This window comes from Numida meleagris, chromosome Z, assembly GCF_002078875.1.
Source record: "Numida meleagris isolate 19003 breed g44 Domestic line chromosome Z, NumMel1.0, whole genome shotgun sequence".
Classification (NCBI taxonomy): domain Eukaryota; kingdom Metazoa; phylum Chordata; class Aves; order Galliformes; family Numididae; genus Numida; species Numida meleagris.
In genome coordinates, this window is record NC_034438.1 from 47945146 (window position 1) to 47961757 (window position 16612).

General features: G+C 33.5%; 1 protein-coding gene across 5 annotated transcripts in view; it reads left to right on the forward strand.

Moving 5' to 3' along the window:
• The window catches only part of FBXL17 (F-box and leucine rich repeat protein 17), a 295241-nt gene that overhangs the window by 192389 nt on the left and 86240 nt on the right, over positions 1–16612 (forward strand). For all 5 annotated transcript variants that reach the window (XR_002433101.1, XR_002433102.1, XM_021379301.1 and 2 more), the window contains exon 7: positions 7711–7787. Coding sequence is in view for 3 of the 5 variants with exons in the window: in XM_021379301.1 (XP_021234976.1) it covers positions 7711–7787 (77 nt within the window). In the remaining 2 variants the exon portion in view is untranslated. The remainder of the gene's footprint in view (positions 1–7710; positions 7788–16612) is intronic.

Here is a 16612-nt window from a genome sequence, read left to right on the forward strand (position 1 = left end):
TCTTATCGTCGGTAGTAGAGTAAGGCCTACCTTGATTTTGGGGACATTCTCTCTCTCTGCATTGGATTTATCAGCTTAAATTGTAATTATATTGTATTATAGTGTGTTGTTTTGCATTCCGATATCTTATTTATATTGTATTATAGTGTGTTGTTTTGCATTCCGATATCTTATTTAGTAAATTAGTTTGTTTCTCCTCAGATTGTTGCCGCTGTTTTTTGCTCTCAGGGCCATCTCCTTACCCTTTTCCCCTTTCCCCTTTTCCCGGGATGTGGGCCCGTGGGTCCCCCATCCCCTTTGTCACGGAATCAGGCCTAACACCCGTAAACCGTTGACAGTTTCTTTTCCTGCATTTTTATATGTATTTTAAAGTTTATCCGAGGATTCTAACTTGACAGCATAAAAAAACGTGTTTGAGGAGTAGAGTTCCCATTTCGTATTTTCCCTGTTAAATTTGGAAGCTTTCTTTGAGGAAATTGATTATGAATACTCTTATTCTATAAGCTATACCTTAATGAGATGTCAGAAGGACCAGGACCATCTGAGGCTTGAAGTAAGTAAATATAATCTCTAACAGGTTGTGAAGAAGTAAGGCTACCCTTGCTGAAAGGGTGCCCTGTTCTTCCATGCAAGAAGTACCACGATTGTGCTATCATATGGTGCTGTGTGATTTGTACCAGAAGAGAGTTATGGTAATAATTAAAACTTTCTTTTTCTTGAATGTCTCCTCTCATTTGTGCTCCTCTGAAATAGCAGCAGTGTGGTGGTCTGTTTCTGAGCAGCCATGTGCAGCATCAGTTACTGATCACTGAACTAAAGATCCTGCCAAAACACACAATTCAGCATCTGAATCTCAACACATCTTGTAGGTACACTTTGGCTGCACTTAAGTAAATTAAAAGGAAACAGCGGAAGATCAAGTAGCTTGTGTGAGTTCACAAGTATTTGCTTATATGCACAGAAATAAAAGCTGCAATTTCAATTTCCTGATCCTTTCTATAGCTTCTGTGTAGATCTTCTAAATCTGTATGTTTTTGTATTTGTGAATAGATAGTTACCTTTGCACTGGTATTAGGACATTAGCTGTGGGGAAAAAACTGTATCTATGTGACCAATTCATTTTCACATGAGTACACAAATTCAGTAGAGTAGTCCAGCTATGCTGTACATGTAATTCAAGTATTTACCAGTTTTTAGCAGAAAGACAAAATTTAAACATTTGAAAAAGGAAGTCATTATTTTTGTAACACAAAGCATCTTGCTAAGAAATGTGTGTTGACTTGCCTATAGTTGACAATTCTAGTTTATGACAGTTGGCAAAATGTCATAATGGATTTAAGAAACTATTTAAAGTGCTGTATCAACTGGGTCTTTTCATCTGATATCTGAATTCCAAAATATTTAATATTCTTCAGAAAAAAAAAAAAAGGTATTGTTTAATTATCTCCTAGACCCTTGCATGATTAGCTGTGGGATGTCAGATTCATGAGGGTTTTAGAATAAAATCATTTTTCGTAGTTGTTTATTTCAGTTAAATCCATTATGATACCTAGTTCCTCCAAGTCAGAAAGGAACCAAAGGCCGCCTCAAATACTACTACATGTAAATGCCAGATAGCGGAATTAAATAATTTGCTAAATCTCTCCTTTCTTGGCTTAATTGCTTGCTGGCTTTACATACAATCAGGGTAACAGGAATTATAAAGGCATTTAATTTTAGATAAGACTTCTAATAAATATTTGAAAATAGATATTTATTGCTGAAAGACAGGGTATAGTAGCTGGAGTACAGCATAATAGCTGGAGCATAGTGCTGATTAATTTATCTGTGTAATTCTGATTGGTGCTTGCCTGCATCTGAGTAGCATAGAGCACAAGCATACGCTGTGGGACTTGTCTGCCCTTACCTCTGTAGTTTGTGAATTCCAGTGTGAAAAAAAAAAAAGCTTATCTGTTTTCCTGAGCTCTGAGTAGCAAAACTGTTTGGTAAATCAATTTTTAAATTACATTGATTTTCTAAAGAATACGGGCTTGCTAATCAGAACTTAATGACTGCCCTGAGATAATTACTGTTAACTTGTGTAGCTAGTGACACTTTGCATATTGGATCCAAATGAAAAGTGCTTTTCAAATTCAGTTTGTACTTTTGATTGAAAGTCTTAGACAGTTTTGTTGTCTCTGTGATTAGTACTGTTTCTTTTAGATGCAGTTCTTAATGTTCAAATTAAAAATACTTCAAAAATACATATTTTGAATGTAATTGAAACATTAAAATGGCAGTAAAAATTTTGTGCCAGTATAACAGAAAGTAAGGACAAGATAAAATCATGCCTTTCGTTCTTGTAAAGTAATAGAAAGCATACCTTTTGAACTGTTGTTCATGATGTAAATAAGATGATAAATTATCAAACTGCGACCAGGAATCCGGCAGCCTGTGAAGTTCATCATTTATTTTTTGAGGGTTTGCAAGTTTTTATACATCCCTCAGTTACATATTAGTTCTTTCACTATTTTAGCCTTCCCCATTTATTCCTTCTGAGTGCAGAAAGCCTATGATTACACCAGTGTATTAAGGTTCTGTACTTCCTTTTTGTGGTAAGAGGTGTTTTCTGTTGGTGGCGGGTTTTTTTGTTTTTTGGGTTTTTTTTGTACGCTTGTTTTTTATGGAAGAGATTTTGTTGCTCTATTGTATTATTGCCTTCCATAGAAATTAAGTTATCAAAACCAATAACTATTTTGTATGCAACTACTCATCTCTGCCCAAATTTAACTTTTGAAATACTAGCATTGTAGAAATTCTGTCTGTTTCTTTGTGAAAGATTTCTGTTTTTCTATTACATATTTCAGAGTTCTTGTTCTTTTCTAGGTCTCTTTTGGTTCCCAGTTGTGGTTATGCTTTGAAGAGTAGTGAAGTGTTCACTTTTCTGCTTAGAGAGAAATTATGCCAATCAAATGCAAAGAAGCCATGTAAACAATCTGATGTTCATTTTGAATCTTACCAAGGGAGCATGTTAGTATCTCTCCAATGGTATCTTTCTTCTCTGTAGAAGTTTTTTTAAAAAGAAGAACTTCTATAGTGATTGAAAATCACTTCCTCAAGTTGTGATCTCTTAACCAGAGTATGGCAACTCTAATTAGTTTCACTCAGGGATGAAGAACATCTCAGACTATAACAAGGTCTCCCAGGACCACTTACATAACAAATACACTAGTCATGTTTTCTCATTAGCTCCTTTCAGTTGTCACAAACATGATTTTCCAGTGTTTTTAGAAACAGACCAAAAATAAATGTTATGCATGTTAATAGAAGAGACAATTATTTTTCCATGATTCAGAAATCTTCTGAATCTTATAGGTGGAAGCTTTTGTAGTTTAATTCATTAACCTTAAGCAAGTCAAAGAATGTAAAGCTCAATTGGCTCAAGGAAAAAACAACAATTTTTGAGTGATTCGTTTTCTTGTTGATCATATTATTCCCCTGTTTTTAGGCTCTTGCTTTTCGCAGTACATCAAGGAATGTCAGAAACCTTGACTTTGTGAATTAATTGTACAGCTGCATATGTGGGAGCCATCGAGATTATAGGCCTAAATTATAAGTTATCAGGAGACTTATCAGTTTCTCAGGCAGTTTTGTTGCTTTTGCAGAAGAGATTTGTTTACAGAAGAGTTTTACGCCTGTAACTTTCTGTTCCTGAAAGTAGTCTGCTTGGTCAGACTGGTATTCATTTACATGTAATGCATGTAAATTTATATGGTTTCTCTAACCCAGACTGAAACTTTTTTTCCTGAAATAAATTGTTGGGATTTTTGCAACATTGTAGCGATACCATTTTCTTCTGGAAATTTACTTAGTTTTTCAAACAGGAAGACGTTTCTAGAAATTATTTCAGTAAAAGGTTTCTCAATCTGGGAATATAAATTGAACTTTGGGGTGTTGCAGTGTAAATGCATTCAAAATTAAAGTAGTGAGTGAGCTCTAGTTGTCTACAAACATCTGTGATTTTGTAGCTCTAGTTTAAGATAGCGTTAGATAGGTATGTTTTTAGTTACGTGCTTGGTCTCTGAAATACTGTTTGACTTTTTTTCTGTGAAATCATTTTCTGCTATTCCACTTCTGCATAGTGTGCAATATTAATTTCTTACTCCTAGAATCAAATGCAATAAAACTGTATTGCACATCAGGCTTTCTGAGAACAGCCTTCATCAAATATTTAGTGGATACAGGAAAAACTTAGCATAAGAATTTGTTAGATAATATTTTCAGGTTAAATGAGTTAGGAATTCCATCCTAAAGTATGTCATGTTCATTGTTTTGATATTCTCATGTCTTATATGGTTCTAAGTAATACTGATTTAAAAAGAGGAGATTTGTGTTTTGGTCAGCTCTTACATATTCATACTTGTATGCATTCCATGCTCAAATTTTAGTCTTATTTTCTTAACCCTTGGCTGATGAACTCTTGGATCGTTGCTAGTAATTTATTTTCAGTGTAAAAACTGCTTTTCTTCCTGGAAGAATGTTTGCATTTTAATACATTTGGAAGAAAAATATAAGAGAAATATCTGTTTCCCTGTAAATTATTTACTTCATCTCTGTGCTTTATGTCTTTTGTTTGTTTGTTTGTTAAAACTGATTTAATGAACCGAAAAAATCTGTTCAGTCCCCTTCAGTTAAGAGACTGAAAAAGGTTCTTCCCTCTGCCTTGGCACACAGTAGTTGCATCATGTTAGATCCCTGGCTGACAGGGATTAGTCTTCAAGTTTTTCAGGGCTGCATGTATCTATTTTTGGATAACTATGTCATTTGCTACTGTTTTAAATAATAACTTTACTCCTCTTTACCAGTATTATTCTGATATTTGAAGATAAGTCTTTTTCTTTATCTGAAATTTTATTTTGGTTCAAGTATTTCAATCAATTCTGCAAACATTAAGAAAATGAGTATTTTTAAAATTCATATGCTTAAGAAGCATGCACATACGCATGCCACCTTAGATTTGTCTAATTCAACAAAATGTACATATGAAGACTTCAAAAGATAGATGTGACAATCAAAAGATATAATTTTGATGGATTGTAACAACAAAATTATCATGACTTGATCCTTGCTTTTTGGAAAAGGTTAATATCATTTTGTTCTTTTACCCTTTTCCTTTCCTGTCATGTTTAACAAAGATTAAAAGATAAAAGTAATAAATATAAAACTACTCTTATTTTTCCATAAGTTGTAAAGGAATCAATTGTTACTAATAATTATGTATTGTGTGACCCTCTACAGGGCAGAGGCTAATGATGCCATATCAAGTGCCTCTTTGTTTCTGTAAGTTAATGCACGTGTGGATGATCCATAGAAGGGATAATGGAAATTAAAACTGAACTTAGTACGATTTATGCAGATTATTGAATCTTGATAAAGAAATTTGTAAGTTCCATATTTAAGCTTTATGAAACATTTTTATCTCCAAACTAGAAGTGTCATTGCCTCATTGTTTTAGATGTTAGATGATTTTGTTGTCTTCAAAACAATTACAACAGGTGAGATACTGAAAGCTACATTGTTTTGCTTATTTTTTTTCTGCTTATTGAAACTAGCCAAAGATTATGAAAGATAGGTGGTTTTAAATATTTTTTTCTCCATTTAGGAGGAAATGAACAGTATTAAGTCCAGAATCTAATATATAACTAATAGCAGGGTTTGAATCACTCAAGCCATTTGAAAAAAAATTAGCGCTTAGAACCAACACTATTTGAAGGAATCACTAAGAGCCAGTTAACGAAGATGAGCGTCTATTTTAAAATGATGTCTTACAGGAACAAAAGATGTTTTCCATGTACTTTGTAGTTATGAAAAATCACTGTCTTGGCATAACTTCTGAAAGAAAAATAATTGTCATGTTTGCTAATTGTCTTAGTGGAGAATCTGCATTAAATGAGTAAAGAATCTGAAGTTTGACTCTGTTTTTATTCTGGGTCAGGGCAGACTGCGTCAAATACTTCTCTCCTTTCTGTGTTGTTATAAACTAAGAAGATCTGTTTCCAAAGACAAGCATTGCCAAAATTTTCTAAATACTAGGCTCACACAATTTTCAAAGATCTTCTGAAAATATATACTAATGATAAAGAAACTGTGACTAAGGTACTCCTTCAGAGGCATGATATTTTACTAATAGTAGTCACTTTCAGTTCTAGATTTTAGAAGGAAGAAGGCAGAGGACAAATACATCTGAAGGGCTGTGAATTAAGTAATTGTATTTTGTAATCTTTAAGAATTAAGTGGTTGCTTTTAAAATCTAAAATTGGCAGCATGAACAGTGAAATCAGATAGACAGATAATTTAGTGGTAGCAGCAGAGAAAAAAAGGGCCCTGGGGGGTATAGGTGTATTTTTCAAAAACTTATGACAAATTCAGGAATACCTTTTTTTTCCTTTTTTTTTCCAAAATTGGGAAGTAATTTAATTTTGTGTACAGTAGGAGGGTTGATTTAAGAGTCACGATTATTGTGACTGAATCACTCTGAAAATTAAAAGGTTTATCAGGATCAGATAACAGATAAACAAGATCGGAAGAAATTCTTATGATTTATGCTATAAAATCCTATTTTTAAAGTATCCCCGTGTAGAGACTAACATAATAATCGCCTTAGCCGAGCTAATGAAGAAGTGGCGTATTTTATATTAATGGGACTGAAAATATGTTTTATGAACTGGTGTTTGGAGTGATGCACTGTCAACAGTGCATTTGTAAATGTAGCAGTTTTGCATATAGTACTTCAATATAAACCTGGTTAAAAGTATATAATAAGCTACTATTTTATAAGAATTTAAATTTTCTTACTTTTTCTTGCTTACCAGTTTTCTTTTTCTTACAAGAGGTCAAGTAACTTTTGTGTTTCATTGAAAAATTGTCATAGTTGTGATAAAGCAAACAAATGAGCTGTCTTCTCACCTATACGACTTCTGTAGAATCATAGAATCATAAAGGTTGGAAAAGACCGTCAAGATCACCAAGTCCAACTAACAGCCTGACCTATGGAGTCCCTTCATTAAATCATGTTTTTCATTGCCTCATCCACATGTCACTTAAATACAACCCGGGCCTCCACCACTTCCCCGAATAGCCAGTTCCAGTGCTTGACCACACTCTTTGTAAAGAAATTCTTCCTAACACCCAATCTAAACCTCTGCTGTAGTTTGTATACCATAGAACAGCAATGACATATAGTATTTAATGGCCTAATGAATGTCGACTCTACAAAAATCACTGAAGAAATGTAAACATGATTTTAAAATAACATTTTCTTGTCTTTCTTCCACATTGCAACACATTTATAGATCTTATCTAGAAGAAAACTCTCAAAGCTTAGATCTTGCAAGAGAAACTTTCCAAAGTTACACATGAATACATAAATGCAAATTAGCATACATATTATTTTCCAAAGGATTTTTCTGTATGTATTCAAGCAATTCACATATTGAAAAACCTTACGGGAATATTGATATAAAAGGATTCAATGTAAAGTAATGTTTTTCTCCAGTGTGTTACTCATTAATGTGCATGCGTGCTGCCGTATGCATTTTCAGTGAATTGTGTGGAATAATTTACAAATTAAAGAAATTGAGGTTCACTATATTACAGCTGTGGATTGAATTCTTCTTTTTCAAAAATTATCTATTGTCCTTTAACTGTGATTTTACTGGATGTGTCTTCCAGGTGTGTGGAGGTGATTGCCAAAGAAGGCCGGAACCTGAAAGAGCTGTATTTAGTATCCTGTAAAATCACTGACTATGGTACGTAACATTTTTGCTCTACTAGGTTTGTATAGGGACTCTATTAAAACTGTTGGAAATGTATAAATGCACATTTTCAAAACTTTTACCCATAAAAAAAGAACGTTTGACTTGCTTAAAAAGATCTGTGCTAAGAAATATGAAAGTCACTACATACGTATGTGCTGTGAAGTACTGCTTATTTGAACTGGCATTTGCTGGGTATTCTGGGTATTGTGTCCTTTCAATTGTCCTGGAAACCTGGAGAGCATTTGAGAGAGAATCAAAAAGGGTATATGCATTTTAAGATGCCGTGAAAGCATACTCAAGCAATGGTGACTGTGAATTGATTGCCTCTTGTAGGCCGTGTATGTTAAATGAATACAATGATCCCCTTAAAAATGCTTTCATGATTAAGAAAAAGAGGGAAGCATTTTAGGAAATATGCTTTCTGTCTGATAGACCAGATAGAGAAACATAATTCCTTCTCAATATAGGAAAACTCATTAGTACTTAAGTGTACTTGAAGAGGGTACTTTGTTGTGTTGTGTTGGGTGGTGGTTGTTTTTTTTTTCAAATAACGTACTGTTAAGACATTTATTTCTGCAGTAAATTCATATTCTTAAATGTCAAACTCCCACTTAGACATCAAAATTTTGGTAGGGTTTACAAATTTTTGTGTCTTTGAGCTGTTCATTGTGAGTTTTTGGATTGTTTCTCATTCACTCTTTTTCATTTCAACTTTTTACCCCATAACTTTTATAAAGAATTACTATGTCAGAGTGATAAATTACCTTTCCAGTGGTCACGAACTCAGTCTTTTATTTTCCCCTTCAGATTTTGCACTTTACTGGAGTTTGCATGGGTGCTTAAGGCTATACTGCTTTGCAGAGCTCAGTATTTGAATATGAGGGAGAGTGGGCCAGAACTGCCATTTTCTCTCTCTGCAGTTGTTTATACTTCCATGGGCAGAATAGATCCTGTCAGAATTGAAAATGTAGATTTTCTTGACTTTCTGTCATTTGGCCAAGGTGAATTTGAGAATCTGTGAATGGCAATAATCTGCTGGAATTTCATGAAATGGGATTCTCTCCGCAGAACTCAAAGGGACAGTGCAGGTGTTTCTTTTCACTGCTATAATGTCAGAGGTATTGGTTATATTTTGTAAGTGAAACCGTCTCTTTGTGTGCGATAGATCTGCTAGCTCTGCTTCCTGTCCGTACTGACTTCAGCACACCTGTGGAAGTTATTCTAATGGATAGAATGGAATCCACAACTTGAGTGTCAGTATTCTCAGAATTATTTCACCATTCATTGGCTGCAGTTAGTGAGAGAAAAACAAGATTTCTCCCAGTGTAGGAAAGCACTCACTGAGAAACTGAAGCAAAGAAACTGAGGATAGAGAAACTCTTGCTTATGAAAAAATGAGTAGAGAAAGGAAGTGTCCAGGCATAGATGAAAAGTAGGAGGTGCATTTCACAGGATGAATAAGTGGAAAATATATGTAGCATTTAGATGATAATTGGCAACCTGAACTTCTGTTGACTTCTGTGTATTAGTACTTACCAATGTGTTGGATTCTGCAGTCATTCAACATTATTACACTCAGTTACTGGGATTCTGAAAAAAATTTTCGTTGGCAGTTGACTAAGTCTTACTTTTTTGCTTAAAAATTAGATAATTTTAGTAAGGATCAGTAGGCAATCCAGCAAAATATTTGTGATACTGGCTGATTTTGATACAGTTGTTAAGACCAATTGATTATCATTATAATCTTCAGCATGCCAGCCTCATGATTGTACTCATCCGCTACTGATATCTGAGAACACAAACCATGTAGCGAGATAGAATTTATCCTTTGTATTTTGTCCGGAAGACAAAATCCTGCCTTAGATTATACTGTGATAGCAAGTGAAAATTTGATTAACAAGCACCGTTTACTGTGCTGTAAGTTCAGTTTGTTGTTGAACTTCATTTATCAAAGAAGCAGCCTCCTTTCCACAAAGAGAAAGAGCAGCCACTCTCTTCCTCAGAGCCTTTTCAAGCCCTCATGTCCTCTTTGTATTTGTGGCAAGTGGATGAAATCAGCTAAAAAGTGTATGCCTGACTCCTTGTGGGATCATTTAGTTGGGTCCCCGCTGGTCTTACAAAAACTTGCAGCTTCACAGGCATAGTTGTTCAGGCTTCCACCAGGAAGTGGGTAAGTTGTGTCCAGAGATCTGTGAGACCATGACTGAGTGGGAGCATAGAGCCATATGTGACTTTGTTCTTTTGTTTGATATTCCTAATGCTTCTGAGTCTATGAATGCATGTATTTTGTATGTGAAGATACATTAAGCATTGTGTAGTTGTCTTCACTTTGGAAATTACAGTCTTGACATCAATTTTAATTGTTACTGTAGATATTTTCTCTGGGTTTTTAAAACATACATGGGGCTGGTGAGAAGGTTCCTTGCAGCTTGATGGAATACAGATGCGGGATTTCAAAAACTCTCTTTGAAACTGTTCGGCTGGTGATGCAAAAGTGGTTACCTGGGTATTGTGGCTGCTGGTTTATGGCTACTTAGCTGTTCAATTGGGGAGAAAAAAAAAGGTAATATTGCTAATTTCCAAGAAAAAAAACACATAAGATATTAGAAAGTATTTAAGAAATAAAATAATTACAGAAAAATAAGAAGAATAATTTTTAAAAAAAGGAAAAAAAAGTGTAAGTGTTGCCCTGCTCTTAATGTACAGGTATGTATGTGTGATCTAATTTCATGTACTTCAGGAAAGACTATGATATGTGACCTTCATAATTGCAGTAATTTCATTTTTTAATTATTATTCCTTATACAATAAAGTAGTAAACAAAATAACTAGACATGTTTATATGCAATTAATATTAAAAAATATAAAAGTACAAAAATGTATTTTGAAACCTGATAGTTAAAATCCTCTACACGCTGATAATGAAGTAATAGGTAGCATTACTTTCTCTGACATGTTGCTACCCTGAAATATGTTTGGTTATATTATAGAAAAAGACAGAAGAGGGTTCAAGGAAGAACTGAAATATGAGTGGATGCTGAAAGTTATTAACCCACGAGTGAAAAAATACATTACTCTATTTTGCACTACATTACAGAAGGGTTCAAATTTATTTTGATAACTTCTGAAAACTTTATAGGATGATGATATTTTTAATTTATGATTGTCCAGCATAATTTTAAAAAACCCACATTTTTATTAGATTTTTGTTAGAATGTAACATGATAGGTTGTTGAATGAGAGTTTAAATTTTCTTTATATCCAATATATTGTTAAATGCTGAATAATCAGTAGCATTTACATAGACTGACAGGAAAGGCTGAATTAGTATAATCTCCAAGATAAACACCTGTTTGCCCAAGAACACAGACAGAGTGAAGTCAAAGCTGACATTAGTTCCTCATATCATTTGGCTCTTTTGTTAAACAATCATGAATTAAGCATGGAGTGTCAGTGTTATCTTTGAATTTCCTTCCTTTTGTTGATTTGTGTCACAAACTTAACATTACTTAAACATAGGAGGTTTTGTATTTAAGCTTTTCCTAAGATCCAGTAAGAAAGCTAGGATTTCTCAGCTGCGGGGAGACTATGTGTCAAATGAATTAGGCTGATGTTAGGATGTATAACAGTGAACCAGGATAGCAAGCACCCACAGAATTGTGTAACTGTCTTTTCAATTTTATGCCTTGTTTCTGGGTTTTATTGATATCCTTAGTGTTGGGAATTTGTTTTAAGCAAATTATTACTTATTAAATTGGCAGAGGGTGCAGATTGCTATGCTCTCTGAAACACAAAAGTGAGATTTTGTATTCAAAGATGAAAAGAAACTAGCATATGAAACTAGACTGGAGGTTTCAAGGGTCTGCTCTTGCAGTAATGCTAAGCAGAACTAAAAAAGAACCTGCATTCTTACCAGTAATGAAAAATAAAAGTCTCCAGCATTTAACTTCATAAAAGTAGTTGGACTAGTCATTTTTTGACAGTGTATGCAGAAAATGATTTCAAGCAAAATTTAAACCATAGGCTTCCAGTAAGGAAAAAATAACAGTATCAACAATGGCTTTTCAAAGTTAGGATGGAAGTGCCTGCAAAACAGTACCTGCTGCATCTCTGTGGTGAGAGATCACTTAAGAAGTCTCTGAAAAAAATAAATATCCAAACTGTCACTAATAGAAATGTAATTAATACAGTTTGGGGCATATGTTTGTCTCATAACAATTCCTGTCCTGTGAGCTGCAGAAGATGACAATTTGTCTTTTCAGTTGTCTTGTATAACGTCTACTACCTAGTAGTTCTGAATTTTGCCTAATTTATTTCTAGCTATTAAATAACTACACAGAGCTTTTTGGATTAAATGCTTGGCATAAGTACCTAAACTGAAAGGTATCTTACATGTTCTTTTAAGACTATGAATACTGAAAAGTAGTTCTCTAAGTATTTAGCATTTTTGTTCTTTAAAATCATGAAAATTTCTTTCTCATGTTGCCCCTTTTTGGCATTTACTGATACATTTATTGTATTTGAGGATGTATGATTTTTTAAAAAGGTTTTTCTTCTTTCAGAAGAAAGAAACTAAAAACAACAGAAGCTAAACCAAAAAAAGAAAAGGGTTTTCAGCAAACTGTAATTGAATTATGTCCTTTTTATTTTAAAAATTTATAGATGGGACAAAGCATTTAAAAATAGATGTCTGGAGGGATAAGTGTTTATACCATGTCAAGTCCAACTATCACAAGATAAAATATAATTGGAAGTTGTGGGTTTTTTTCTTGTTAAAAAGAGGATTCTTTTCTGAGAAGTGAGACACAGCTAACAATGTTAAAATAGTTTTTCAAGATGCTGTTGAACTCTGGTGTTTTAATGGTATTGACTACATATGCTTTCTACTTCAAAATAGAAGGTTTTAATTATCAAAGGATCAGATCTTCCTATGAATAACATAGATATATCTAATGAGAGTCTCTTGAGCTTTCTGTCCAGTATTTAGTATTTGTCATGTAAGTCATAAAGAATAAGCATATTCTGGGTAATTTTGTTGCAAAAGAATGTTTCAACTCTGTTTCTCACTTGCACGATCAATTCTCAGTAATGCTTGATCTCGCTAAAACTGTACTTTTCCTAATTTTGATTTTTGTCTTTCTGAATCTGATCTTATTTTTAAAATAACATCTATTTTGAATAGAGTTACTCAGAAAGAAATACACTTTTATGATGAACCCAGCACACATGGATAAACACAATGAAGCAGGTAGTAAATGCCTTTCAGAGTTTAAAAAAAAAAAGTTCCTCTCCACACATTACTCATTATGCAATCTCTTGCTTAATTTAGATCATTTAAAAAAATATAGCATTCATTTCATCGTTCAAAATTGTTCTGAATTGCTAATATATTGAGTTCCCTGACATTTTTTCCCTGATTTTTTTCTCAGAACTGATTTCTCTTTTCTTCGCTTTTCCTGTCTCTTGCATAGTTTCTTCTGTCTTGTAGTCTTTCAGTGGCTCAAAGCATTCAAATGCTGTGCGCTCAGGGAGTGTGTTCACGCCTTTGGATAGATGTGCAGAAAATATTTTCAGGATCAGGTCCTTCCTTTTCATCTTCAGTCCTTTGTACATTATGTATACCTGTGTATATGTGCACATCAATTGTTTAATAGTTTATTAAATCAATTAATTATTTATTTTGTAAATGAAGTGAAAATGATATAGATGAATTCATTTCTTATTATCTTAATTTTCTTCGTTTCCACCAAATAGCTTTCCTTCTACTTTTGGTTAAGTTACTTAAATGTTCACGAATCTGAACTCACTGAAGTAAATATCCAGGATTTTTAATGTTTTGTGCCAGTTGTTGTTGTTTCTTTTCTGTGGCTAGGCTGCAACTTTACTTGCAGTAGACTGAGAATTTACAGAGGGAAATTAAAGGATCTGCTATATGTATTAAAGTTACTTCCATCTTTTGACAAAGTCTCTAACGTATTGAAGTGTTTTTGTTTTGCTTAACATTCTTTTAGGGTTCTGAAGCTCCTACTTCTTACTTTTATTGAAACTCCAGTTATTGTAAGGATCAGTGAAAGCTTATTCCAGCAATAGAAGGTGGCAACAGTGTGTTACATAATTCAACAAAACAACAATACAGAGTACTACTATCTCTTCTCTTTTTAAGTCATTACAATTCATATTGCACAGTGTGCGCGGTAAAGATTTGGAATCCTTTCCTGTGTTTCAGAACTTCTTTACATTTCCTTCTAAGTATAAGAAAAAATTACAGAATACGCAGCTTTTGTAAGACATTTTTCAACTTGCTTGTTTTCATTTTTTACATTCCCCGAGTTTTTTATATTGTTTTAATTTATAAATTAAGCTGTAGGTTGGACTAGTTCATATACAGATTTGTATGTACTCACAACACTTTCGTGCATCAGGGATCCTGCTAACATTGAAAGAAAGAGGATTGTAATTGTGAGGAAAGAGAGAGGTATGTTTGGAGCGTAGGACCTATCAGAGAACACTGTTAGATCTGTTAAGAGTGCTTGTGGAGTGAAGAGATAACATTACTCACCTGTCTGGAGTTTTCAATAGGAATCACTGTTAAGACGAAGCCAAATAGGAGCTTTGTCAGAAGTAATCTCTGAAGCAAAAAAAAAAGCCCTCTTTAAAGAAATTTTCAGAAACCCATTTAATTCATAAGTATGAAAAAACTTTTGTGTGTGTGTAAGTTTTAGGAGTATTCCCAATGTCATGAAAATTCCATGCAGTTTTCTTTAAAAGTTGATTTGAGACACCACTGTGCGTCTTTATGACCCATACAGTGAGATAAATTACAGCAACAGCACGTTCCTCAAATAGCAGATAGTTGCAAATCCTTTGTCCTACCGTAGATAATAAAGGTTTTTCTCTTTATGAGATGAGACAAACTTCTCAACTGTTTTTTGTCATACTGGATGATGAATTGTACCCCTTAACCTGTACTCTTAGAAATAATGTAGCATAATAGCCAGTTGGAGGAAGCTGAATGTAGATGCACTTTTGAGTCATCAACATGCACAGAGTAGAAACCTATGATTTGTGCACAGTTTGTTCCCAGGTGGTTGTTCTAAATGTGAAAAATGGAGAGGTTTTGTACTTTGGGTTTGGTTTGTCATGTAGGGGGATGCACAGTTACTGCTGATTTCATTCTGTTTCTTCTATGAGAAGCTTTAACGGTGTTTTGGGGTGTTATTTTGGTTCTTTGTTTGACAAGCTTGGCAGTACTTTATCAATTGTAATAGAAACTTTAATTTTGTACTTTTTTATCTCTCTTGAGAGGTGCTTCAGTTAATCTTTGGCAAAATACACCTCATTTATGAGAATCAAGGCAGAAAATTTACTTATGACATTAAAAAAATTGAAATGGCTACAAATTGTATGTATGTTTCCAGAAATATATTCTCGGACTCTTGTTTTATTCAGTTACTGTGTTTACTGTGATAGGAAACTGTATTATAATACTGAAATTTCATTTAAACAGGGACCTAGCTACTGTTCTATTGCAATATTTGAGTTTCCTGTTTTACATGACCTTTAGAAAATAGCATGAAGCTTTATTCCATCAGAATGCATGTTATTCTTTGCATTGGGAGCAATGTGTTAAGTGCATCTTCACTGAGCTGCTGTGTAGCAAAAAGCAGTTTCGAAATTATTAAATCTAACAACTTGTTTGCATCTAAGGACCAATTTAAAGGGCAAATAAATTTTTACTTTTAAACCATGCAGTTTTGATCAAATTATAATCATTGGGGTCCTTATATTTATTTTTTGTGCATTTTTACAATTCCACAAGCTGTTAAAGAAAGTGCTGTTGTTCTGTGTTTCTATTTAGACTTTCATTTCAAATGGTTTCTGTTAATTTCACACTGCAATGGACAGTAACACTCTCAACAAAACATTTGATTTTCAGTTCCTGGTAGATGGATTTGAGAAAAACAACTGTCAAAATGTACGTAATGACAGTCCATTTCTTTCTTGGTTAGAATATAATTTAATATAAATGTTTAAAATACTTATTAGTTTCTGAAAAATACCAATAATTACTCTCATTACTGCGCTGTTGTATCTAGTTTTATATTTATTCATCTAACTTTTGAATTAACGTAAAATTTGCCCCTAGACCACTTCATTTGTTGAGTAACAATTACCAGTCCCCTTCAAAAAAAACCATATATTAGCAATTTTAAAAATGTTTTTATATAACCTATATCCCTCAGTGGGGAATATCATTCTTCCAAATCTAGTAACAGCACTTGCATCTTTTCTAAGTAAGAGGAACTCAGAATTCAAAAAGAAAAGAAATATTTTATTGAATCTTTTTACATTTAATAAGTTACAATATAAAAATTTTGCTGGTATATGCAATCATTCAAGTAATCATTTCCACTATATTTTAAATTTGCTGTGTTTCGTTCTAGTTTCACTTTATTTCTTCTAAATTGTAGGAGTCGTTTTTGTGATCCCCTTCTTAATGCTCTGTCAAATATATTTTAACAGTTTACATTTTAAAATTACAGTGTTACTCCAGTTTGCGTGTTTTCCTCAAGCTGCCTTCATAACGGAGATTTCATTACCAAGTGCTTAAAAATGAGAACAGTTGTTTAAACTTCATAGCTAGTAATATACGAGTTACAGCATAATTATTGAAGCTATCTTTCTAAAAATGTTATCTTGTGGTAGGATTGCCTTTCTACTATGTAACTTCTCTTGGATGGCTGTTGAATACTCAGTACTGCTCAGATTACTGAAGTGTTGGCTCACTTTCATCATTCTCTGACCATTTAAAAATG